Source organism: Cucumis sativus, chromosome 2, assembly GCF_000004075.3.
Source record: "Cucumis sativus cultivar 9930 chromosome 2, Cucumber_9930_V3, whole genome shotgun sequence".
Taxonomy (NCBI): domain Eukaryota; kingdom Viridiplantae; phylum Streptophyta; class Magnoliopsida; order Cucurbitales; family Cucurbitaceae; genus Cucumis; species Cucumis sativus.
Genome location: NC_026656.2, coordinates 1,293,493 through 1,318,267, shown reverse-complemented (window position 1 = coordinate 1,318,267; position 24,775 = coordinate 1,293,493). Strand labels below are relative to the sequence as shown.

Below are 24,775 nucleotides of genomic sequence, written 5' to 3'. Positions count from 1 at the left end.
CCCAATAATCACTTCCCTATATTATGTTCCTTCCCCTCTTTTGGTGCTCTCATATGTACTTTGGCCTTCACATTCTGACACACACTCAATCCCTCTTTCCTTCGTATTATTCTTTTCAAAACCATGGTGCCATCAAAGAAGTTTAGAGGTGTTAGGCAAAGACATTGGGGATCTTGGGTCTCTGAAATTCGTCATCCTCTTCTGTAAGTCTACTCTATCTTCCTCGTAATTAGTGTTTGTTTGTTTGTTTGTTTCTCTCCTTCAATCTAAAAGCCTTTAATTAATTTAGGTTAGGAAAGTCGTACCCAACACTTTCTTTTCATCCTCTTGATCTCTTTTTTTATTTCTATAGACTCTTCACCATGCATACCATCTCTCTCAAACTCACCAAATGGAGATTGGGGTTATGATATTACTTCTCATTTTTTTCCTTCAATGATAATATCTGTTATTTTTTCTTATTTGATTTTGGTAACATTTTTAAAAAGAAACATGAAGGTATAGAATTAATTTTTGATATAAGGCTAAGATTTCAAAACTGGAAAGCAAAATGGTTATCAATTTTGATTTTACTGTAAACAAAAGTAATTTAGGCTAACGAATTATTAGGTTAGAGAACTCAAATTATAATGATCATAATAAAACAATATAAATATTTTATCTATGGATTTGAAGATTAGAACTCAACAATGTGATTTAAGATTCATAAGCTTCACATTTTTAAAGAGTTAGATGTCAATTTGGTTTATCAATCAATGAGTAGATTTTACTACATTTGAAAATATTTTTTATATATTGTATAGGAAGAGAAGAGTTTGGTTGGGGACGTTTGAGACGGCGGAGGAGGCAGCAAGAGCTTATGATCAAGCGGCCGTGTTAATGAGCGGCCGGAATGCGAAAACCAACTTTCCGATGAGCCAAACGGCGGTGTCGGAGTTTGGAAAACCGGACGATAATATGATCAATAATATCATTTCCCCATCTTCTCCAAAGGGCTTATCGGAGATTCTCCACGCCAAGCTCCGAAAATGCAGCAAGGTGCCGTCGCCATCGATGACGTGTCTCCGACTGGACACCGAAAATTCCCACATCGGCGTTTGGCAGAAACGCGCTGGCCAACGCTCCGACTCCAGCTGGGTCATGACCGTTCATCTTGGAAAAACCAACTCCTCCTCCTCCTCCTCCTCTACCACCACGGCTGGCGGAGGACTAGAGGACGGCGACGGTGGGCGGGTGAAAAGGAATAAAAAAAGTGGGTGTTTTTCTGGTTTGATGTCGTCGTCGCCGGAAGGCGGTGGGAGCTGCCAGATGAGGAAGTTGGAAATGGATGATGAAGAAGAAAGAATTGCATTACAAATGATTGAGGAATTACTGAGCAGAAATTATGGTAACCCATCTGAAATTATTCAACTTCAAGATCATCATCAAGGGGAGGAACCAACTTTTTTACCCTCTCTAATCTAACTAATTATATATATACATACACACACATATAGTTGTGCATTTACCATATAATTATATAATATGATATAATGTTAAAATAATTAGGCTAAATTTCAAAATAAAGATATCTTTGCCCTTTGTTTAAAATACAAATGATTCATCTTTTGAAAACTAAAATATTATCTTTTGACTTTGTTAAGATATTTTTTATTCAAAAATCTGTTAAAATTTCGGATATAAATTAAGGTTGAAAATACATGTATGTGGTGTGACCGTTTTTGGAACTTTATTTCCATTTTAGCATTATCATAAATTTCAGATCTAACATGGTTGATGGGTAGTTTCGAAATATTTTAAAAATGTTAAAGAGTATATATTAATTTTTAGAAGATTTGAGTTGTTTTTTAAATAAAGGGCAAAGAGGTACATTTTGGTAATTTAGCCTAAAAATAATATATGTATATGCATGTATTTAATTTATGCATGTATATGAATGTGTGGGAAGTGTAATTGTACATTGGTATAAAATATAGAGTTTATATTGTGAAAGAATTTTTTCTTCCATCCATTATATTTGTATTCCTTCAACATGTGGCTTGTTGTATGTTGTTTTAACCGTTATGTTCGGGTTCTTTCTTTGATATTATATTTTATACAATTATAGCGTGGAAGGTCGAATTTTTTTATCTCAAAGTTGATAAAGTATTTGAATTTTATTTTGATAAGAATTTTATTATTAATCTACGTGAACATATAACCAAATATTTATTACTTCCGAGAAGTTTGAGGTTCAATATTCTCTCATCACACGTATTGTTAAAGAAAATGTGATTTATTATATTTAATATATTTAAGGGATCATATGGAGAGAACATGTAAGATTATAATAATCACCTAACTACAATAATAATATTATTTAAAAATCTCAATTAGCTATAACAAACACGTCGTTTTTACTATATTGACATTCATCATTTTTTTTAATTTTTGCTACAGTATTTACTATTTTCCTTTCAAACTAAAATAATTTATACAACTACCACATATATACTATACCAATAAACTCGCGTGATTCTAGTTTTTAAAATGTCAAAATGACGACATCACTTAAATTGACATACGCCATCTTTTAAAATTGGAGGTTGTATTCGATCATATTTTTAGGGTACAACAATTATGTGTTGTTGAAGGATCGAACCTCTCACCTCTCACCTCTATCTATGGTGATAAAGATAATGTAAAACACTTCTAAAGTAAGTTCACTTTAACTAGAAAATTTTCATATACTATGTTAGTAGTGAGTACACTGCAACAAAAATTATCTATTAGTGCAACCAATAACAATAAACTTGACAAGATGATCTATCAAATTTATAGTTCACGAGTGTTATTGTAACCAACCCAAAAGTTTAGGGGCTGTTGTATCATGTATGTGCATTTTCTCCAAAAATTAATCAATAAAAAAGATTTAGTGTCACTACTACACAAAAAAAAAAAAAAAAAAAACACTCTTGACATTTTTAAACCGTCATTAAAGCTAGTGTTAAGAAAGCCGAAGTTTTTGACGGTTGATAAAAACATGAAGTATGATAGTTAAAAACCGTCAAGAGTATGAGTGTTTGTGTAGTATAAGAGAATCAATAATAGGGTTAAAAAGTGTATTATTCTTTATTTATATATATATATATTTTGCAACATGAAGACTCCATTGATGATTGAAATTTAGGTAAGAATTATTGGAAGGTTTAGTTGGAAAATTAAAGTAAAGTTTAACTACTTTGAAAAGAGAGACAAATATTGTCAAAGACTAAAAGAAAAAGAGAAAAAAGACTTCCAAAAATATAGGACATAATTTGTGTTGAAAATGATAGGATATGTTTGTGCATAATTTGTTAAACTTGTCTTTCTTCTCTTCCTCTTCTATTGAGATTTTTCTTTTAATTATTCGTGGTCCTCAAAGTTTAGGACTATCACTTTAAAATCTTCACCAAATTTTGTACCAAAATCTTGAATTTCAATTGCTTCACAAGGGTGGAAATTTGAACGATGTAAAGTTTGGTAGCATAGTAAAATATTAGGTAATATAATAAAATTTACAGTGTGAACATAGAGTATGTACTACGAATGTAATAGAAAGTTAAATGTTGCAAGCAATTTGGATATAAAATAGTTCAACGATTAATTAAGACATTTTACATATGACTTAAAAGTTAGATACGTGTCACATTGTTTATTAGTCTACGACCACCTTGGGGTTGGTGCTTATATGGTTCTTTAAGGTATGAGGATCGTTATTGAGGCTTGACAAGATGCTAACATGACGATGAATATATGATGGATGAACTCTAATGATGTGACAATATAAAATTAAGTGACGAAATTATTCCAAATCTAAAAACGAGAAATGAACTTTCATTTTCTTAGCTTCCTAACAAATTAACAGTCAACTATCAGAGGGAGATATCAAAGATGTTGATAGAAAGGGAGAAGGAGAAGGAGAAGGAGAAGGAGAAAGTAAGAGCGCCCTAATCTATAATAATAATAAAAAAGTTTTATGTTTTATAAAAGAAAAACACGTAGACTTAGTGTAAAATATCATATTTCCAATACGGTTGTGAGTCATTACTCACTTTTTAGGACTAATAACAAAGTGAACACCAACAATTACTTCATCTTCCTTTTCCTTTTATTTATAAATTATTTTACTTTCACTACCCTTTCTTAAGCAATTTTTTTTTAAAAAATTAAAATGTTAGATAGTCAAAATATAAATATCAAATGTACTTTGAAAGTAAGATTATATAATCGATCCAGACCTAACTAATTTCTAGGTTTTAAATATATTAGTTGAACTTATGGTTATATTGACTAATTAAACTTATATTCTAAACTATGTATACTTAAACCACTCAATTATGTTCAAGGATAATGGGCTTTAATGGACCTATAAGTCACTACACAATTAAAGCCCATTACATTTTTCCTCCAAAGGTAAAGCCCATTAACTTTTTCATTTAGCATAAAAAAAATTAAATAACATTACATCCAAACAATAATTATAAATATGATAACAAAATATCATATATAAACTATTTATAATCATATGTATCTTGGTTTATCATAATACGTATAGACAAATATAGTATTATCTATTTTGGTCTATTACGGATCCATATAAAATGTGATATTTTATTTTGAATCATTTAATATATATCTCGTATCTTGTCATTAAAAGATTAGGAAAAAACTCTTTTATTTTCGATATTATTTTGGGATATTCAACTTCTTTTATATCACTCCAACAAAAATTAAAACTATCTTAAAACTCACTAATCTCAATTTAAAATCAAACTCACACCAAATCAAAACAATCCTAATAATATTTCATTTCTTCCTAAACTTTCAATAAGAAATTCCACTTTAGAGTATCCAAATAAATATATAAATATAAAAATATATATAGAGATTTAGAGAATATTTTAATTAAACCAAACAAACCAATCACAAACTTACATGTAATAAATAGAAATTAAAAAAAAAAACAAAAAGAAATCCTCATCCGTAGCTTTGAGAGAAAGGAATAAAACCCCAAAATATGCTGAAAGAAGATTAAAGGGATATTCGAAGAAAAATTCTTCGAATATTCTTTTTCTTACCGTTATATTCCTTCAATTCTTCCTTTTTCTTTAACTGCTTCTCAACATTTTCACAAATCCCCATTTACCACTTCTCTCTCATTTTCTCCGGTTATGAAGTTCGGCAAGAGTCTGAGCAACCAGATCGAGGAAACTTTGCCGGAATGGCGGGATAAGTTTTTGTCTTACAAGGAGTTGAAGAAGCGCCTCAAGCTTGTAGAGCCTAAAGGCGGTGAACGCCCGAGTAAGCGGCCCAGGATTGATGCGGCTGGAAGCTGTTATGTCGAGGATGGAGAGAAGGATGATTTTTCGTCCAGTACTGAGGAGATGAATTTCATTAAGTTGTTGGAGGACGAGCTTGAGAAATTTAATAGTTTCTTTGTTGAAAAGGAGGAAGAGTATATCATCAGATTGAAGGTGATTTTCTTGTTCCATTCTTGTTTTCAATTTTCGTTGTGATCTGTGTTTCGATTTGTTCTAGAGAGATCAAATTCAATTAGACCTTGGATTTTGTTCGTTCCGTTTGCAATTAGTGAGGTTGATATGCGATTCGATTCTGGAATTTGACCTAGCCACATGAACGAGAATGAACACCTCAAAAATCTGATTTCTTGATGCCCTTGGGTCGATTTAGGCATTTAATCCTGTTATTTTGTTTAACAAGATTTTCGGAGATTGATTGTTCATGTATGCGGTTTAAGTCGAGGTGTAGAGCTTTTTGATGATTCACATTCATTCAAGGTTTCGAGTAGAGGAAAATCTTTGGATTAAGAAATTTTTTCCAATAGAAGATTGAATTGTTGAATTTCATCTCTTCTCAAGTTATAACCAATGATCATTACAGGTCCATGCTGATGACCAAATTGCTTCCACTTTTGTTTTTGAATATAATTCAGGAGCTACAAGATAGGGTAGGAAAAGCAATGGATTCCAATGAAGAGATGATTAAAATTCGCAAGGAAATTGTGGACTTCCATGGAGAAATGGTTCTCTTGGAGAATTATAGTGCCCTTAACTTTACAGGTACAATTCCTTCGTTAACCTTCTCATTTCTACTTTTTGACAAATTCTCTCAAATAAGGTATGATAATAGTTACAATTATATCTTCAAAATTGTAAAAACTAAGCCTCCAAATTTGCTAGAAATTGAACCCCAAATGTCAATTGTTACAATTTTTATCATTATATAAATTTGAGAGTCCAAATTTAGTATTCATATAAGTTTGAAGACTCAATTTTTATTATAGAAAGATCAAGAATATAATTACAATCATCATTTTCTGTAACTCGTTTTTCTGTTTTTCTTTGCCTTTCAATCCTATCCCTATATCCCTATGTACTGATTGGTTGGCAATTGGCCAGCTTGAATGTATATTTATACCCTCTTGCAGTCAAGTCTTGAATATGACATCTTTTGTCGCTTTCTTTGGGTTTTGTGAAATATCAAATTATGTGGTATTGATGAACTTTATGCTATTTTAATGTTCTTACGGCACATAATCATATCTTTAATATTTTAGACACTCCAAATTGTGACCACAGACTGTTGAATCAATTCCTTTATGCTTAGAATATGCTTCGGTTTCCTTTAAAAAAGAAACACACTTTATAATACTAAAGAAATTCTTCACTGCTCACAACTTGCATACGTTTTTTATAGGTCTTGTGAAAATCCTAAAGAAGTATGATAAAAGGACCGGCGCACTAATCCGCCTGCCATACAGTCAAAAAGTTCTGCAACAACCGTTCTTTACTACCGACCTGCTTTACTCACTCGTGAAGCAGTGTGAGATGATGTTGGATCTTCTCTTCCCTTTGAATGAGCTACCTTCCACTGGTTCGAATGGAGTCGATGAAGTCGACGCTCCTACAAAGCCAGGCACCACCAACATTGATGATCTCCTTAAAGCAACCAAGGAACTATCAGAGATTGAGTATATGGAGTCACTTTATATGAAAAGCACTGTTTCTGCGTTACGGGTTTTGAAGGAAATCCGAAGTAGGAGCTCGACTGTGAGCGTCTTCTCATTACCACCGTTGCAAATGAATGGATTAGAGGATACATGGAAGAACGTTCCGGTGCTAGAAGAAGTAGCTAAGTAGAGGAAGGTTCAAACAGATATCATCACCAACTACAAGGAAGTTCCCTTTTAATTTTTTATGTCTTCCTTTGATGTTCGTGTGGATTACTTTTGAGATACTAACAGTAACAAATGTAAAACTCAATTATAAAGTTCAAATGATGTAGAATCTTATAAAGGAATGGTAATATATATTTACAATGTATTTAGTAACTCTTTTTTCTATTAAACACAGTAAGCACTTCGGCAAAAAAAATTAAATAATCAAACCCAAACGTAAGCAATTTGCTGATTTGTCAACGGCTAAAACAAACATGAGCAAATGATGGTAAAAAATGTAAGCCATTTGCTAAAAGGCTAATGCTCCAAAAACTCGGCTCAATGTCTGCCACTGCTGATCTCTAAACCCTTTGATGCATAATTTGTAGACTCTTTCTCTTGTATCGAACAATATAAGACTATCGACTACATTGTTGAACTCAAAGTTATCTTTCTGGACGAAGGTATCCAAAAGATTAACCAATCTTTTTAAAGAACTAAATCCTAGAATTCGTAAGGGTTAGAGGAGGTATTAAATACCTAACTACTAGAGTGTCTAAGTCAACAACTCTACTACTGAGTAGGCTTTTAATAGCATAACAAACCCCATGAACTCTACAATGAGGTAAATAAGGGGGAAATGACCCCAAGGTGCAGCCAGCCCTATTGGCAAGGGATTGGAGTCGCTTATTCAAACCAACCTAGAGGTATTAAGTTCGTAACTTCGGGTCAGCTTAATACCAAAAAATATTATTGGGAGTGTATGAGATGCTGAGTTAAGTTTTGAAGTACATAGTTGTTAGTTGGTGTTCTTCAAAAAATTTGCAAAAGAGAGAGAGGAGAAGATGGTGTTCATATATAAATGTGTGAACTTCAATAATAAATGCTATCGAAGTTGAGTTATTTAACACAACTTATAGTTATGAAAATCGGTGTGCCAAACACCTCGATGTTTCATAAATCTAGGCTTCCCAGTAAGAGAAGAGGGTGGAAAATGATCAAAAGAAAATAGGAATGCAGATTAGATCATTCTAATGGTAAAAGCACATCAAAACCATAATAAGAAATAACTCGCTGTCCTGTAAAAGACTAGACTCTGAAAAGGGGTTGATTTTGAAAGAAGCGAACATTAAATGCTTAACACTCACAAGGCCATGCCCTCAAAACGAATTCAGAATGAACCATCCAAGCAAACAGCTGATCCTTTAGCTGCACTGAAGGTCACTTCTTTTCAGCATTTTCAACATTTTCAGCATTGTCAGCATTTTCATCATTCCCCATCTCATAACGACGTCTGAACTTGGCAAGCTGCCCAATACTTTCAATCATTTGGCGCTTTGCTCTGAGGTGGTAGACTTTACTGACATTGTGTGCTTTGGTCATCATAGCACTCATCAATCTGCCACTCGGAGTGACATATGATACATACTGCAATTGAGGGTGCAAGCCTTTCTTCATTGTATAGATCTGTAATCATAACTAGTACTTACAATCAAAGCTTCTACAAAAAAAATTGATGGTTAAACTTCAGATTTAGTCCCTAAACTTTTAAGTTTGCATCTATTTGGCCCGTGAACTACCCATTTGTATCTAATAGGTCCTTGTAGTTTAAAAAGTGTTTTGTACGTCCTTAATCTTTCCAATTTCCATTGTGTCAAATAAGTAACTAAAGTTTTGATTTCGTATCTAATAGGTCCTTGACCTATTCAAAACTTTTTAAATTCAGGACTAAGTAGACATAAAATTGAAAGTTCAAAGGCTCAACTTAGAAATTTAACCAAAATTGATAAAGAAACAGAAAAGGAACAATCATAGTAAAGCTAAGCTACATTTGAATCTAATACCAAAAGTCCAATTCTCAATGGACAACTTTTTCTGTTTATACATGGGAAAGCGAAGAACGACGAATATGCACAACACAACTATACTACCTACAACAAGAATTTCGTCAAACATTTGGTGGGCTCTAGCCTCTACGTAGTGTTCAATGTTCAGCACCCTAAAGGGGTAGAAATTAGGAACTAGGAAGTGACAGCCACATTAAGGGGATATGGAGAAGCATGATCATGCACAAATATACCATTTTATTTTAGAATATAATCAAACATTTGGTGGGCACTATGCAATGTTCAATGTCCGTCATCCCAAAAGAGCAGAAACTAAGAAAGTGACAGGCACACAAAGAAGGAATGAAGAAGGATGAACAAATACAAACATACCACTCCATAGATGAATTTCATCAAACGGCTGGTGAGCATTGCAAAATGTTCAATATTCGTAACCCAAAAAGAGTATGAAATTTGAAAATGACCACCACAATTAAGCTGTGAGAAGACTGTAAGATACTTCTCACTATGATTAATCCCAAATCCTAAATCGGCCGCGTACCCACATATTTTCACAGCAAGTAAACAATTAATCTTGATGAAACAGGAAACTCTCGCGTGGATTTAATGATAAAGAATACAAATAGGTAACTCCAGAGAAAATCATATACAAAAACAACCCTAAAACTGGGAATTGGAAGAAATTAAATTAACTCCTTAAAAAATGGAGACTAAACTTACAGATATTAATAACCCCTGGTGTCAAAATTTTCCTCTCCAAGGCTCTGATTGCTGAAACACGTCCGTTTCTGAAAACATCAACGAATTAGTACTTACAAATTAGGTTGAACCATTCATTATATAAAGGGAAGAAATAAGATTGAAAATAGAAGAAGAAGAAGAAGAGAGAAAGATAGAGAAAGAGAGTACCTTTGTGTGAAGAAGAAGAAGAAGTAGCAGCAGCTCTGATAGTGGAGTTTGTGAGAAGTTCACGGCGGGGCGGAGGGTAAGGAAGACGGTGAAGAGAGTTGTTCAATTACTCTTATGTCCTCACTGAAAATAGCATCACATTAACACATACCAAGGGTATTTTGGTCAATTATACATCTAAATAGTTTTATAGATTTAAACGTTGAATTTTATAAATATACTAATTTACACATAAATTATAAATTTCCCAATTCAATCAATTTAGATTATATCCCTAAAATAGATATGGATTTCTTTTGAAAATCATCTATACAAAATACAATAATTTTATTGATTAATTTAGGAAAAATCATAGATTTAATTGATTAATTTATGAAAATTTAGACAAATAAGGTATGGAATTGATAATACTTTCATTAAAAAGCTTAAGAAAAAATTTAATTCGTTCACGTAAACTTAAAAATTAGATGGTTGACACTACTAACACATGATAATCTAATTTTAAATGGTACAGTTAGTAAGAATAAGTAATCAAATAGTGTGTAGAGCAAGTAGACTCTCTTGTGAGTGTAGTCGAGATGCCAGTAAACTGCCTCGAACACTCCTTGATATAAAAAAAATGATGTATATGGACGAAAAGTCATTCGTGTCGCCGCCTCATTCTATAACATCTTTGACTTATAGTATTTATTACCATTAACAAACCTAGAATTATATACTAGTCATATACTACATCTCAAAGATCTCAAATCTTCAGGGGAATGCAACAAAACAAATGGTAAATAACAGAACAAACATTCATAATTTCAATTACAAACTTGGGAATTATATGAACCATTATACAAAATTACTGAAACTAGTATGTTTTTCCATCTCACACAACCTATAAATTGACTTAGTGAAAGCAAACTCATACTTTGCAATACAAAGTACTAACTGTCAGCTGTACTCATAAATCCACCCACAAAACCAGCTCCATTACAGCCCCCACAAAGGATATCCCTTTTGCCTCTGCAATGTTAAAGACATTAATGAGTAAAGAACCTCAAATTTAATCATTAACAAAAATGGCAATATAATCTCTATCGTTAATTATTTCAAGAAAATCTATCGAACATCTCGAAAGAAACAACAGTTGTGATTGAAATAGCCCATTTATAACATATGCTATGTAAATTTTAAACATGTTCTTTGGATTTAGACTTGGCTAGTTGATAATAAACATAAAGGTTTATCTCTAACTCAAGTTGTTTTAGACATATAGCATGGCTAAGTATTTGGAGGTTCGAATCCTTACGTCCTATGTGTTATTGAACTAATAGTAAATGCAAACCGTGGAATTTATAAACACATACCTAGGATAAGGGCACACGGCAGTGAGAGTTCTTGAAAAGTAATGACTCGTTAGGACCATCGGAAAACGATTTTGAGCTCACATAACGTAAACTCGACTTTTCTAGCTTCTAATCACAATTGCCTAGTTTGTGAGATAGATATCCCCTTGTAATAAAACTTACAAAATTGTTTAACTTATATTTGCAAGGATTAGATGCAAGCTTAATCACTCACATTGTCCATCCTGGTGCTTGCAAGTTATCTCAATGTTTGTCTCTAGTAATTCCAACATTCCATTTTGGTTTACATGTCTTTATAATTTAAACCTCTAGAATGAAGCCAAGTAATAGGTAAGGTAGACGAAGTATCATTATGATCAAGGGGAGTTTGTTCATCAATACCTGCACAACCAGCATAAGCCACCAGCTTTAAACTGTCCATTGAAGTGATCCACTGAATTAACTCCTGTTCCTTTGCACTGAGAACATTGGACAGCACCTAAAAAATGAGAAGAAAAAATTATATGTAAACTCAGTCTCCATGCTTATTTAATCTCTTAACTTTGTTCAAGTGGGGCTGTGTGATTGTCATATTGAAAATAAAACAAGAGAGAACAGGTCCACTTTATTTGGGTTTGCAGCAATGTTTCCATACTCCTATTATAGAGTTTTATGAGCTTTTGTTGAGTGATTCCTGAAAAGATAAATACTTATCAAGCAGTTATAGACTCGTGTACTTTTTCTCCTTGGCATTTAAGTGAAACTTGCATCAGTACTACAGAACAGAGGTAGATGTAGCCAAATTGGATGAACCAATAGAAATTCGGTGTTCATTTCTCCTCCTTTATCATGATTTTGTTATGATTCTTATTGCTTAGAAGTTTTAGATCGGTTTATCTTTTCTTATAAGTTGAGTTCCAATTGTTTCTTTTGCGTACTTGGAACTAAAATCTGATATGATTTGAAAGACAAAAATATTATCATCCCCGAACATAGAGCTTGCAAAAATTTTACACTGTTATTCTTATTCCTTTGTTTTACATTGCAATAATTGGGATGAGAAATCAAATCTCACACGTCGAGGCTAATAGTTCAAGTTCATTTTAGTTGAGCTATGTTCATTTTGGCTCTTATTTCTTTCATGCAAGAACATACAAGGTATATTTTCTATAAAATATTGAACGAATTGAGACCAAAGGTTATCATTATTTTTCTCTCTCTCTCAAAATTTATTATCTAGTTCCAATCATATTTGTTTTCTTCTAAGTTCGATCAAATGTGCTTGGAACTGTACAAAATCAAGTTCTACCAGTCTTTGCATGATAATCAAGAGAACATAGTCACATTTACAGTTGATTTGTTACAACTTTTTTTCCTTTTTGGATAGGAGAGAACTTTCATTCAGTTACCTCGCCCTTTCTAAGAGCTCATGACTTATAATTTTGTACCATTCAAAAGTTTGACAGAAAGTGAAGAAACAAATATTATCTGAAGGAATAAAGATGGAGGTCTCCAGTTTCTATACATACCATTTCCATCGCAGTCAGTGCAAACTATGCTTTTGTATTTTGTGGTTTGTTTACTATCTGCACCATCTGAAGCCTGCCAAACCAAGAATAAATCACGCTCTGAGAAACTGAAAAAGAATAGTAAACTGTGTTCTTCTTCATGTAGTTCAATAGTGAACAGCTTACGAGGTCCTATTCTTGTGTCTCCTATTCTTATGGGCTTGTTTGTTTTTGTATGACTTTGTGTATTCTTTCATTTTGTTCGATGAAAGCTTGGTTTGTTATTAAAAAAACGGCGTAATTAGGTTGAATTGGATTCGTTTTGAGCCAAAACCAATATTAAAACCAATTTCTTAAGAAATCAAACCAACCAACCATCATACATCAAATTTCAAACCAACAAAACCAACTTGATTTGTTCAGTTTCATCTTACAGCCATGTATTTCAACTCAGTTAATATTCACCAACCTAGTTAATGGTTATTCAAACGAACAATTCCACTCATAAGTTAATGAACTGTTTTTTCTAATAATATTGTTCTCTTCCTCTACCCAACATAGCTACCAAACTATTAGTGAACCATGTAAACTTGTGAGTTGATTCTCCATTGCTTTACCTTTTTTTTCATTCATCTTTGTTTGTTGATTTCTTAACAAAACCTTTAGCTAAAGACAAGCAGTAGAGAACGAAAGACTATTCCATAATTTCCAGTTCCACAATCCACTAAAAATCCCAACAACTTATCCACAAAACAACCATAACCAAACAAGTTCATTTCACTTAAAAGAAGTAAAATAGGAAAGAAATGCCCAAAGAAACCATACCTTGACTTCAAAAGACAAAAGCCTAATGGAGTTTGTTTTTTGAAACGCCTCATTTATCCTAAAAGCCTTCTGAGGCACTGAATTTCCAACAAGAACCCCTGCAAAATGCGAAAAGGAAGGACCATAAACACATTTTAAAAGAGAAACAAAACCAGAACAAAAAAAGAAGTGCATAAATAGCTGATTTGGAGAAGAAGATACCAGGTTTGGGATTGCTGGAGTGATTAAAGGAGCAAATGGGTGTGGAAGAACATATAGAAAAAGCCATTTAAATGGGGTTTTTGGGAATTTGAATTGGTTCTAGATGAGTGAAATTCAGAAGTTTTCTGATGAGCTTAACGCTCTGCTTCTGCAGTGTGTGATTTTAGTTGGTGGGAAATGAAGCAAATTTAACCAGATAAGACCCATTATCCCCTCCACTTAATTACCAAGTTACCCTCTTCCAACTTTTTCCTTCAAAGGCTTGATTTTTATATATATAGAAAAAAAATGATAAATCGTTAAAAAAAAAAAAAACAGTTTTGGTCTCTAATTTCTAATAAATTTAGTATTTAATTTTAGTTAGTAATAATTCCCATAACTTGATGTCTATAAGTTTAACAAATCAAAGATAAAAGGACACATTTTGTCCATACACTTTAACAAAATGTAACAATTTTGAAAAAAAGAAAGTTTTTTTGAAAAGTATAAGTTATTTAATAACTTTAGTTATTATAATTTATAAAAAAATAATTTTCAATAATTTATCAATACTAAATCATTATACAAATCACATCATATTATAAAGTTTAAAGACCAAGTGATTATAAATTTGACTAAAACATAATTTTCTAAGCAAAATTTGATAATCCTAAAATTTCAATAAGTACATTTTGGAACATTTTAACATGCAACATGCAATTAGTTGAAAGTTAAAAGATCTTGCAAAACTTATAGGAGAGAGGACCAAAGACCATGAATGAATGAGGTCAATCATACAGTTCTCAACACAAAGATTTGTTTTTCTTAGGACAAAGGGGTATTTGTGTAAACTTAGTTTTCTTCAGCAAGAGCCAACACTTTCACTTCCACTCCTTTCTCGTCCTCATAAAAAAGCAGCAATTTTGATTTGTTTTCAAAGTACAGAAGTTCATTCAGGATCATGGGCTGCACTCTCTTTTCTTCTCCACGAGTTTTCTCTTCCCCAAGTGAGTTTTTTTTTTTTTTTTTTCTAATTTCTAAGTCCTTATGATAAGAGCTCGTGTAATATATTCTTTGTTTCTTCTGATATTTTAGTCCTTAGTCTCAGTTTCAATTTTTGAGTAATGGCTTTGATTTTTGTGGGAAAGAAATTACTGAAAAAAGATTAATTGTGTGTTTGATCAGTTAAAGAAGTGGATGGTTCTCTGAGGAATTTGAGAAGCTCATATTTTGGTGCCCATATAGTGTATAATAAAAGTCTTCTAAGAAGAAACATGAAATGTAGCAGTGGAAGCTTCTCTGTGGTGGCCTCAGTGGTTTTCTTCCTCATCTTTCTTCATTTACTTTCAATGTCTCTGGTGGATTTTTTTTTTCTTTTGTCTTTTTTGCATTACATTTATCCACATGTCTTCTTCCAACATTACTTTTACAAAAAGTAGAATTTTTTTGAGCCGGTTTTACGTTTCTTAAAACATCAGATCTGTTTGTTTGTTTAAATCCTTAGTTGGAACTTTGATGCTTATTTACCACCCGACCAAGCTCAGTTGTCAAAACACCTGCACCTTCTCTTCAGATTGAAAGTTAAAATCTTCAGTTCATACTAAAAGTAGTCTTTAAAAAGGTTTGGATTACTTTAAGTTTCGTACTATTTTCATTTTGGTAACTGAACTTTCAAATATGTTGTTTTAATTCTGTGGCTTCCAATGTTTTTGATAAAAAACAAATTCTTGTACGCACTTCATTGAGGTCTATGTTTATCTCTATATTTTTTATATTAAAAAAAAGAAAAGTAAAAAAGAAACTAACTTTTGCGTTTCATAGCTTGGAAAGAGAGTCAAGGGCCGAGAGACTGTAATACCTGATCCAGATTACAGAATTCCAATAGTCTTACTTGGTAGGTACTAAAGAATTGATCTTTGCCTCTTAACTCTTGATCACTTGTTTAGAAGTCCAGATATTTAGAGGATAAAAAGTATTGTTGAAGATTGACAGATTTTCGGATTAGTTCTCAAATGTCATGTAAAATCCAGGTAAAGGAGGGTGACATAGCGACAAAACACACGTATACTTACACTTTCTAGTTTCACCAATGGCTTGGTGGAACCTGCAAAGTTCATTGTGAATGTCACTTGGCATGTTAGAAAGTTAAAATCACTCCCCTGATTGACATATTAGAAAGGTCTTGTTGTTTTAAAATCACTACTAACAGGAGAATAATGCTCTTCATATTTTCCTTATCATTAATCATTTGTATTGTCCAGTTTAGGTTGAAGCTCTCATAACTTTATCTCTGGATTCTACACAAAGTACTTCGTATCATTGAGGATTTGTCCTTTTTTCACTAACGTTTGACGTAGAATTATGTTTACATCTCTAACAAATTAATGTAGACCATTATTTTTGTTAGCAATTTACCTTCCCCTTCATCTTTTAAGTCCTTCATAATTGTAACAGGTGCTACTGGCGGGTTAGCTTATACTGATAATTTGCTAGCAGCTGTACCTATTGGTCTTCTCGGGCTCCTCCTACTGGTCCAGGTAATAGTAGAAAAGAATAGACCTTCAGGAGAGAGTTTCATTCACGAGATTTTAAAATATATTCAGAAGATGCCTTGAAATTTCTTAATAAGGTATTGAAGATACATGTATGCTTTCTAAGTATCAGTTGATAGTTTTTCTTCCTTCTTTCAGGCTACTCGAGTGAAGTTTGTCTTTGACAATGAAGCATTGGTATGTTCACTGAAATTCACGAAATATTTGTTTATTGTCGTATCCAATATGGAATGTGGAAAAGTGGAGATATTTTTTGTTTTTCTTTGCATTTGTTGAAGGAGTTCAAATATCTTTTTGATTCTCTTGAGACCCAAATCTTTGCAAAAGTTATCAAGATTCAAGAATGACAAGATCAGTCTTATGTTCTGTGATTTTAGGAGGTAAAAATAGGAGATCAGCTTGAGGACTCGGGTGAAAATGCTTTTGTGGGCGGAAAGAATCGTTGGAAGTAGGTATCTTTATGCACTTGATGAACTTTGTATGTAAATTGAATTGAATCCATGTTAATGACTGTAGATATTCAACTTTTGTGAACTGGGAGTTATGGTGGCCAAGTTTCCCCATTCTGGTGTACTTCAAAGAAACTCAAACAAAGCCAGAAGGCCAAGTGCACTTCTTCCCAGTAATATTTGTAAGTTCTAATTGATGCAAATGAGGTCTTACCAAGGAAAACTTGTTATCTTCACTTAAAGAATTCGGCTGGTGGGAAGTTTTGTTAACAAACTATAAGTTTCCTTCAATGATCAGAATGGAAAGCAACTGTATGATGTCATGGTGGAAAGAGCTGGCCCTTCGAAAACGAGTGGACCGAAGGAATCCTAAAGAACATACGTTTTTCCAACAAACTTGATCAGGTAACACTAACTTGAGATTTGAAAGGCTTAAGTTAAAAGAACACTTTACTAATTTGTCTAACTTTAGTTTGTATTAACCTACTCATTATGCTTTCAAATTTATAACTATTTAGTCTCTATCTATCGTGAACAATATTATTAAAATTTCGTGAAATTGTTAGGGTGTAGATTAACTAATTAGAGACTAGAGAAGGCTTAAAAACTATAAAGACTAAATTGCTCCATATTAAAAACTCACTTTACATAATAGAAACCAAATTATTTCAAACTTAGAAGTACAAATAAAACTTCAAGAATTAAATTGTTACTTCAATGGAACCATAAATGTTATTTCACTAAAGGTTAGTGGTGAAACCATAAATGTTATTTCACTAAAGGTTAGTGGTGAAATAAGTACTTCGATGGTTCAATGCTTTTAATAAGTATAGGCTCCAACAAATAGAGAAGCAACTTTAAAATTGACTGACAAAATGCCTCTACAAGTGGTTGATGAAGTTCTAAGTTCTTGACTTGAACCATTTGTTTGCAACAAGCTATGAATCGTTATCAACCAGTGTCTTCTACTACTTTTAATATTTGTGTACGCGTTCGAAAGGATCTAATATATATTTGGATGCCAAACTCTCACTGCAGGAAACCTATGGGCATGGTCACGATAAGTTGAATTTTACATCAAGATTCTTCTCCAGGAATTAATAGACCAGATTTTGAGGCTGATTTAGTGGCAGCCAAACTTTAGAGTGCCATCATGTAAGAAAATTGATATTACGCGTATGCAGTAAGAGATACATTCATACTGTGAGAACTGAATCTCTTTATATGTAATTACACCAGATCTAATGCTACGCTTAAATCGTTTTGTATTCTCATAGCTACAACGGGAGACTGTAGGGGAAGGCGAAAAATTCAACAATCTTGATTTATTTAGTTTGGAGCTATGATGAAAATATTTGTCAATATGTACCCACCTCCCAATGTAGTACAACTAAAAATACAACACCGGCTACCATTTCAAGTGGTTTCCAATTATCAATTGTTGTAAGATAAGTTTTTCTTAATCTAGTGATAAAATGGAAGTTACCATCTACAACAAGATCAACTAACAACTAACAACAAACTGAAGAAGCTAATCAGGAACTAGAAACATTGAATGTGAGGCGAAAGAAAGTTTGAAACAGTTTGATTCATCAAACCCGATTATCACTTCAAAATGCAGGTCCCAATTGCAGCTTCTTCCGCATACAATAACTCGATCCATATACAAAAAAAATGCCTGCTACATGCTTCATCTAAGCAGTTGAGATGAAAATGGCTCTTTAGCAAGACGGTTCTCATACAATGTTTGATTGTCAGATGAGAAGGCAAACAACGCGCCTCATATTTTCTTCATGAGAAATGATCTTGAGTGCATGTTTGTTGTTCTTTGAGCATGCATTGCAAAAGAATTTCAACCAGTCTTTGTGCAATGTGCATCTGTACCGTGTTGAGTGCAATGGTGGTAACCTACAGAATGAAGGAATTCTCTGATCTCCCTTGAACTACTATTACTAGCCTTCAACAGCTTTTCATCTTCCTCATAGATGAGATATGGAGCTTCAGTGCCCTTCCTTGACAAAATTCCCTTTGCCCCTTTTAGCACATGATATTCCCATCCTTGAACATCGATCTTTATTAGAAGCACTCGTTCTGAATCCGGGATTACTTCATCTAGTGGAATTGACTTCACTTGTACTGCTATTTCTTCATTCGATTTGAATGCCAGCTTTGCACCAGTTGCTGAAACTGCACTGTTGTCAAGCCGACCAACCAACTGGGTAACAAGCAAAAGACACAGAGCATACTATTAAAGCATTGGTTGACTAAAGAAAATTAAGTTGTTGGGTTATGGTACACTTAATATTTAATATTATATCATGATCTAACACTAAGAAGATCCAACAACAACAAGTAGACTCAATATTAATTGAAAAGGAAATTTGAACACGTGACTTCCTAGATTACCTGTTCAGTACCTTGAAGAACTTTAGGGAATCAAATTATTGTTCTTATATGTGCAATTTAGGTCCTCTTAAATAAGAGAAATACCTCTTACAAATATGGAAAAGAATACAAATATTTGAGAATTAATATTTATTCACAAATATAGAAATACTTGACACTTTCACTATGCTGCTAGTAAAACAAAGTTTAGATGATGTTTTCTGTCATCAGCTTGTTAGGATACCTTCTAACAAAAGCACAAAAAAAAAAAAAAAAAAAAAAAAGAACACAAAGAAACAATAAAAGATAGAAATATATATTGCAATATCAATAAAAGAAAAAATACAATTTCATAGCCTCTCCTAAATTCTCACAATGGAAATTCCTACCAAAATGATCCACACCTTCTAAGGGCAGTAGCACACTATTTATAACCAATGCATCCCTGACTACTAACCCTTGTACCCTTAGTATTATTCCACTAATAATCCTAACGTATCTCCAACTAGGACTATCACAAATCTTAATTCCAAAAAGAAATCCAACGATATGTCATTTAATATTGCAAGTAAGAACTACCTAACCCGCACTTCCACCAAGAATGCAAACCAAACTAACTCATTTCTCGACTTTGTTCAAGATGAACGTTTAAAAGGGTTTTTATGGCACATATAATCAGTTGGTAATATATATCCATAAGAGACATTGTAAGAACACTAGGAGGGGAGATTGTCATCAGCAAGAACTTGGTTGGTGAAAGGTGAAAATAAAGAGTGCTAACGGGTTTGTGATATTCTTATATAAACAAGACTATTTCCTGTTACTTTCCATCTCAATTTCAGGTTCGCAACACAATCAGTTCTTGATGAGGTTCCATCGTTCTCTTTGACTTCGGTATCAAAGTTTTTATTTTCAATTATTTTCTATGGAATATCTACAAAGCTGTAAACCCTCTTTTATAGTACATTTTTTTTAATGTGGTTCGATAATTGAAGGTTGTTGATTCTATAAAATAATAATATAACAACAACAGTAGTAGTAATAATAATAATCATAAATGGAAATGACTTAAACAAGATCTATATAATTTGAAAGAAAAAGACTAACATTCACAATATAAACAAGTTTTATAACACTAAGGACACTAAATAGATAGACATATATAGAAAATAAACTTTTGAAGTATAATATGCAAAATTAAGTTAACTCTCAATCTTCCTCAGGGCCAATCCATCCAGATAGTTCCCAAAAAGGAAACAGTTATGCTACCATATTTAGAGAACAGACGAAGGTAAAGTTTTCGAGATCTAATCACAAATGAGACTGCAGTTTCAGCAACAAGAACTATAAAACTTGTAAAGATTGAAATGAACAAGCAGATAATAATACCTTATGAACAGTGATATTCCCAAGCCTGTCAGATGCAGCAGCCTCAAACACATTCACCAATTCCCCAACCCTATTCAGATAAATCCCATCACAAATTCTCTGCAAATTTTCAAAAACTGGCTCAAATGCCAGAACACGAAACCCCATCGCAGCAGCAGCAAAACTCGCCATTCCCACATTAGCACCCACATCAACAACAAACCCATTACCGGAATCACCCTTCATCTTCTCCAAAACCTCTTGAATCGTGACTGAAATGTCCGGCTTCCGAAAGGGTTTTCCTTTAAGCATCCGAACAATGTTCTTATGGGGTTTATCAGGCAAATTTCCCAAATCTGCAATCGAGAACAGAAACGGGTATCGAACTCCTTCCACAACGTTGGCAATCACAGGGTAGGATTGAGGGCATTTGAAGCAGTCGAAAGGGGAAATTGATCGAAATGGGAAATGGGGTTTGATTGTGAAACTAGGAGTGGATTGATGTGAAGAGCTGGAGTTGTTGAAGAGGAAGAAGAAGATGATGAGGATAGAGAAAGAAAAGAGAAAGAAGAGTGGAACAGGGGAAAGTAGTTTGTGGGGTTTGTCTTTTTTCCAGGCATTTGCCATGGAAATGTGAAATCAAACTGAAACCTGTGAAGGAGATTGAAGATTTGAAGAATGGAAGCAGAGAGCTGAAGGAGATCTGTGAAGAAATATGAATGGGATTATTGTTTGTAGTTGTGGCAACAGAGTTCCACAGAAAGAGAAGAAGAGGAAAGTTTTTTCTTTATTAAGAAAATAAAAGGTTGAATTATATAAATAAGATTATTCTCAAATTATGAACTATAATACTTTTGGAAATCTATCGTTCATAATATTTATGAATGTCACCCTCATTAATAAATATTATCAATGTCTACTGTTTATTAATACTACTATTTAAAATCATAATGGTGAAACATAACACAATAATATTGATTATTAATAATATATCTATATGTATGATAATAGATTTTTTTTTGTTATATTTTGTAAATAATTTTAATATTTTATTACTTTTGAAAATAGTCCAAAGGTGTGAAACATTTGAAAAAAATAACCTATCTTGGAAAGAAGGCTTAAAAAGAATTGGAAAGAAAATCAAAATTATGCAGAAAAGAAACAAATCGATATTATTTAAGATGGAGAGGTTAATTTGGTCTACAATTATAGCTAAAAACAAAGATTCGATTCTTTAAACCCAATGTATTATCAAAAAGAAAAAAGAAATTAGTTTTCTAATTATTTCTAATTGTGAAAGTGAGTTTTGCTTAATTATTAGATGTTAGAAAGTTCAACCTCATCACAATTGTTATATGTCTAATTCTCAATTTATAGTTTGATGTGAGCATAGTTTATCCTTTAACTTAAAAGTGAATGCATTTAACCTATAATTATATTCCCATTCATACTTGAACTCTTAGTTGATTATCTCTATGGATCCTTAAATTTTTATTGTGCATTTAATATATCTTTGAATTCATATAAAGCAAATGCCCCGCTTGTTTAAAAATAAAGCAAAATTCCAAAATTTTGAATATTGTTATTTTGTTATATTTGGTAAATTTTTCTATAATATGTAAAAATATTGGTTCACCCATGTTGATGTTGAAGAAAATATTGACGAAAATAACAACACATCAACAAAATATTATAAACATAACTGTATGTGGTTGAAGTGAAACATTTTTTTCTTTTTGCCCCATTCAATCCAAGTAATCTTAAACGCAAAACTTTTGTTGTTACTACACTTCACAAATAATCGTTTATATATCATCAGCATGAAAGAGGCTTCAAGAACTGCTTAATTTCACGTTTTCATCTCTCTATAACTGCAATTCCAAACAAAAAGTAGAGAAACCGATCAGATTTAAAACTTCATCACCATTTTAGAAAACCCATCATCTTGCTGGAGCTTCCTCTAATTGCCTTCTCCACCAGCCACCATGGTAACTCCCTGAAAAATTCAGTCTATTTTACATAAAAAGTAATGTACAGCTGAAAAATTTTAGTCCTGGCGAAAAGATATAAGAGAGTATCCACACCTACATCTACGATGTTTCTAATCTTTGATTCTTACACCACAATAGAGCACCTTAGCCGAGGGGACAAATGTGTGAGCCAAGTTAGAGATGTAATAGAATTATTAGAAGATGTGAGCCCAATAGGGTTATCAGTAGAATATTAGTATGGTTATTAGAAAGGGTATAATATTAGTGTGGTTATTGGAAGATGTGAGCCCATAGGTAGTAAAATTGTTAGGATTTTAGCTATAAATAGAGGGAGTTGGTTGGGAGCAAGGGTGTGAAGAGTTTTGTAGTGATTTCCCTGGGAAATTTTCGGAAAAAGTAGCCGTTTTAAAAGGCTATAGTATATTGTGAATATACTATAGTATATTGTAGGTTCGTTGATATTGTAATATTAGTCTACCTTTTAGTGTTCTTTGTTGTTCTTGAGTGTTCCTGTTATGTGGTATCTTTATTGTATCCTAAAATCCTACTAATATTCCTAATATGTCCCCAACTAACATGGAATATAACTCAAGTTTTGGCAGGCAATTTCAAAAGCATGGAAGGCAGCCTGTAATTCTAAAACAAAAAGTTCTACGGTGCTAATTCCCAAGAGGCAAACAATTATGGTAAAACCAATTCTTTTGAGTGGTCCTTGCAGAGCAAAAAGCACCACTTTCATGGTAAAGAAAAAGCAGAGATTTTCCCTTTATGATTAAATCTTTCCTAGAATACTACGTGCCTTCAGGTAGATGCAAGTTGTCACAGATAAATGGAGTGATTGTGGCACCAACCTCACCGAAGGAATGGGCGGGAACTGACAAGAGTCTGTGGCTAGCTTTAGAAGGGATAAGCAGGCTCCGTATCAATGGCTCTGGCATCGGCAAGATTGATGGACGAGGTACAGGCTGGTGGAACCAATCATGCAGGGATCACCCAAACTTGGTAAGAGTGAATCAGAAAGGATATTTTCAAAATGCAAATTAAGCCAAGTATCTGATGCTTCTTCCACTTTTGGCAGGAAGGCTGCACCTCAATAGCACCTACTGTAAGTATCCTGCACAAAGCAATTTAATTAACAAACAGATGGTTTCTTGATGAAAACCTCGACCAAATAGATGAATTTACCTGAGAGAATCTAGAGCCATTACTGCAGGCGATGAAGATCATTTCATGCAACGACCCCAACCTGAGCAACCTTCACTTTATTAACAGTTCACAAGCACTAGTACTATTAATGGGGTGCATAAGAACCGAAATTAAGAACTTGGTAATCACAGCTCCTGAAAGAAGTCCAAACACTGACGGGATTCACATTCATTCTTCTCACAATATTATTATAAGGAACACGACTATAGGAACAGGTATCTTATGGAATCATTTCCTCGAACATCAATTTTACTAAGATTAACAAGTGTTTAATTGAGACAACAAAGAAGTAATTGTGATGAACAGGTGATGATTGTGTATCTATAGGAGATTACACCTCCCGTATGAATATCTCACATATTAAATGTGGACCTGGTCATGGAATAAGGTAGGCTCCCTATTCAGATAAACTCTAGAGAATCACTTTTAGAGCCAAAAAGAACACAAAGAAATTAGAACAAAATTCGATATTCCAATATCTGATTTCATATGCTGTCTGGTAATAGCATTGGAAGCTTGGGTAGAGGTGGCAATTTTGTACAAGTGGAGGACATTAGCGTGAGTAATATCTACTTCAAAGGGACTACCAATGGAGCTCGGATTAAGACTTGGCAAGTTAATGGAAATTCTAAATAATTTACATCTCAATAAAAATAAACTATAAAGCTTCCACTAACACTTCCAAAAGATTGATAGGGGTAGCATTCAACAGGTCACATTTGAGAATCTCCATTTTGAATCAGCCAATAACCCCTTAATTATAGACCAAAACTAAGGTAAGGAAGAGGGATTTGGCAAGGAAAAGGTAAGAGAAACCAAACTTCTTTGCGATACTCGTTTTAAGTTTTCAGCTTTGAATTATTCAGCATACAGTGCTCAGAAATTTTTTATATTTTCAAAGCAATCAGGCGTTCATATAGCCAATGTATCCATCAAAAACCTTTTTGGAACATCAATGAGCAATGTGGCTATCAATCTCAATTGCAGTAGGTCTGTTGCCTGCACTGGTAGTATACTGTTGAA

General features: G+C 33.1%; 7 protein-coding genes across 8 annotated transcripts; 4 read left to right on the top strand and 3 right to left on the bottom strand.

The window, feature by feature from the left end:
* The first annotated feature begins 38 nt into the window (after positions 1-38).
* LOC101207090 (ethylene-responsive transcription factor WIN1) lies at positions 39-2,128 on the top strand. Its single transcript, XM_011650380.2, has 2 exons — positions 39-203; positions 804-2,128. The coding sequence occupies exons 1-2, from the start codon at positions 124-126 to the stop codon at positions 1,462-1,464; spliced, it is 741 nt and encodes a 246-aa protein (XP_011648682.1). The 5' UTR covers positions 39-123; the 3' UTR covers positions 1,465-2,128.
* A 2,941-nt stretch (positions 2,129-5,069) lies between these two features.
* On the top strand, positions 5,070-7,372 carry LOC101220581 (SPX domain-containing protein 1). Its single transcript, XM_004139260.3, has 3 exons — positions 5,070-5,495; positions 5,975-6,101; positions 6,739-7,372. The coding sequence occupies exons 1-3, from the start codon at positions 5,193-5,195 to the stop codon at positions 7,179-7,181; spliced, it is 873 nt and encodes a 290-aa protein (XP_004139308.1). The 5' UTR covers positions 5,070-5,192; the 3' UTR covers positions 7,182-7,372.
* A 662-nt stretch (positions 7,373-8,034) lies between these two features.
* On the bottom strand, positions 8,035-10,104 carry LOC101220819. 2 transcript variants are annotated; one of them, XM_011650379.2, is made up of 3 exons: positions 9,955-10,104; positions 9,766-9,833; positions 8,035-8,699 (listed from the first exon to the last, which is right to left on the bottom strand). In XM_011650379.2, exon 3 carries the CDS (start codon positions 8,654-8,656, stop codon positions 8,420-8,422), a length of 237 nt encoding a protein of 78 aa, XP_011648681.1. In that variant the 5' UTR covers positions 8,657-8,699; positions 9,766-9,833; positions 9,955-10,104; the 3' UTR covers positions 8,035-8,419. The 2 variants fall into 2 exon arrangements, with proteins under 2 accessions (XP_011648681.1, XP_011648680.1); XM_011650378.2 differs by having other exon boundaries at positions 8,035-8,665; positions 9,955-10,103.
* Positions 10,105-10,614: 510 nt separating this feature from the next.
* LOC101221053 (protein BUNDLE SHEATH DEFECTIVE 2, chloroplastic) lies at positions 10,615-14,009 on the bottom strand. Its single transcript, XM_004139262.3, has 5 exons — positions 13,823-14,009; positions 13,622-13,719; positions 12,818-12,890; positions 11,691-11,787; positions 10,615-10,965 (listed from the first exon to the last, which is right to left on the bottom strand). The coding sequence occupies exons 1-5, from the start codon at positions 13,887-13,889 to the stop codon at positions 10,887-10,889; spliced, it is 414 nt and encodes a 137-aa protein (XP_004139310.1). The 5' UTR covers positions 13,890-14,009; the 3' UTR covers positions 10,615-10,886.
* A 637-nt stretch (positions 14,010-14,646) lies between these two features.
* LOC101221528 lies at positions 14,647-18,236 on the top strand. The gene is made up of 9 exons (XM_004139264.3): positions 14,647-14,808; positions 14,987-15,117; positions 15,623-15,695; positions 16,256-16,338; positions 16,492-16,530; positions 16,731-16,801; positions 16,870-16,984; positions 17,101-17,207; positions 17,841-18,236. The coding sequence occupies exons 1-8, from the start codon at positions 14,763-14,765 to the stop codon at positions 17,173-17,175; spliced, it is 633 nt and encodes a 210-aa protein (XP_004139312.1). The 5' UTR covers positions 14,647-14,762; the 3' UTR covers positions 17,176-17,207; positions 17,841-18,236.
* Positions 18,237-18,255: 19 nt separating this feature from the next.
* Positions 18,256-21,341, bottom strand: LOC101221290. Its single transcript, XM_004139263.3, has 2 exons — positions 20,577-21,341; positions 18,256-19,017 (listed from the first exon to the last, which is right to left on the bottom strand). Exons 1-2 carry the CDS (start codon positions 21,180-21,182, stop codon positions 18,655-18,657), a joined length of 969 nt encoding a protein of 322 aa, XP_004139311.1. The 5' UTR covers positions 21,183-21,341; the 3' UTR covers positions 18,256-18,654.
* A 2,390-nt stretch (positions 21,342-23,731) lies between these two features.
* LOC101207330 (probable polygalacturonase At3g15720) lies at positions 23,732-24,388 on the top strand. Its single transcript, XM_011650377.2, has 3 exons — positions 23,732-23,967; positions 24,059-24,140; positions 24,259-24,388. The coding sequence occupies exons 1-3, from the start codon at positions 23,763-23,765 to the stop codon at positions 24,386-24,388; spliced, it is 417 nt and encodes a 138-aa protein (XP_011648679.1). The 5' UTR covers positions 23,732-23,762.
* Positions 24,389-24,775: the final 387 nt, after the last annotated feature.

Coding starts and splice junctions, on each gene's coding strand:
- LOC101207090 (XM_011650380.2), top strand. CDS start 124: ATGGTGCCATCAAAGAAGTTTAGAGGTGTTAGGCAAAGACATTGGGGA. Junction 204..803: donor GAAATTCGTCATCCTCTTCT/GTAAGTCTACTC, acceptor TATATTGTATAG/GAAGAGAAGAGTTTGGTTGG.
- LOC101220581 (XM_004139260.3), top strand. CDS start 5,193: ATGAAGTTCGGCAAGAGTCTGAGCAACCAGATCGAGGAAACTTTGCCG. Junction 5,496..5,974: donor AGTATATCATCAGATTGAAG/GTGATTTTCTTG, acceptor AATATAATTCAG/GAGCTACAAGATAGGGTAGG. Junction 6,102..6,738: donor TAGTGCCCTTAACTTTACAG/GTACAATTCCTT, acceptor CGTTTTTTATAG/GTCTTGTGAAAATCCTAAAG.
- LOC101220819 (XM_011650379.2), bottom strand. CDS start 8,656: ATGAAGAAAGGCTTGCACCCTCAATTGCAGTATGTATCATATGTCACT.
- LOC101221053 (XM_004139262.3), bottom strand. CDS start 13,889: ATGGCTTTTTCTATATGTTCTTCCACACCCATTTGCTCCTTTAATCAC. Junction 12,891..13,621: donor TTTTGTCTTTTGAAGTCAAG/GTATGGTTTCTT, acceptor TTGGTTTGGCAG/GCTTCAGATGGTGCAGATAG. Junction 11,788..12,817: donor CACTGACTGCGATGGAAATG/GTATGTATAGAA, acceptor CTCATTTTTTAG/GTGCTGTCCAATGTTCTCAG.
- LOC101221528 (XM_004139264.3), top strand. CDS start 14,763: ATGGGCTGCACTCTCTTTTCTTCTCCACGAGTTTTCTCTTCCCCAA. Junction 16,802..16,869: donor GGCGGAAAGAATCGTTGGAA/GTAGGTATCTTT, acceptor TAATGACTGTAG/ATATTCAACTTTTGTGAACT. Junction 16,985..17,100: donor ACTTCTTCCCAGTAATATTT/GTAAGTTCTAAT, acceptor TTCAATGATCAG/AATGGAAAGCAACTGTATGA.
- LOC101221290 (XM_004139263.3), bottom strand. CDS start 21,182: ATGGCAAATGCCTGGAAAAAAGACAAACCCCACAAACTACTTTCCCCT. Junction 19,018..20,576: donor GGAATATCACTGTTCATAAG/GTATTATTATCT, acceptor CTTGTTACCCAG/TTGGTTGGTCGGCTTGACAA.
- LOC101207330 (XM_011650377.2), top strand. CDS start 23,763: ATGAAGATCATTTCATGCAACGACCCCAACCTGAGCAACCTTCACTTT. Junction 23,968..24,058: donor GAACACGACTATAGGAACAG/GTATCTTATGGA, acceptor TGTGATGAACAG/GTGATGATTGTGTATCTATA. Junction 24,141..24,258: donor GGACCTGGTCATGGAATAAG/GTAGGCTCCCTA, acceptor GTCTGGTAATAG/CATTGGAAGCTTGGGTAGAG.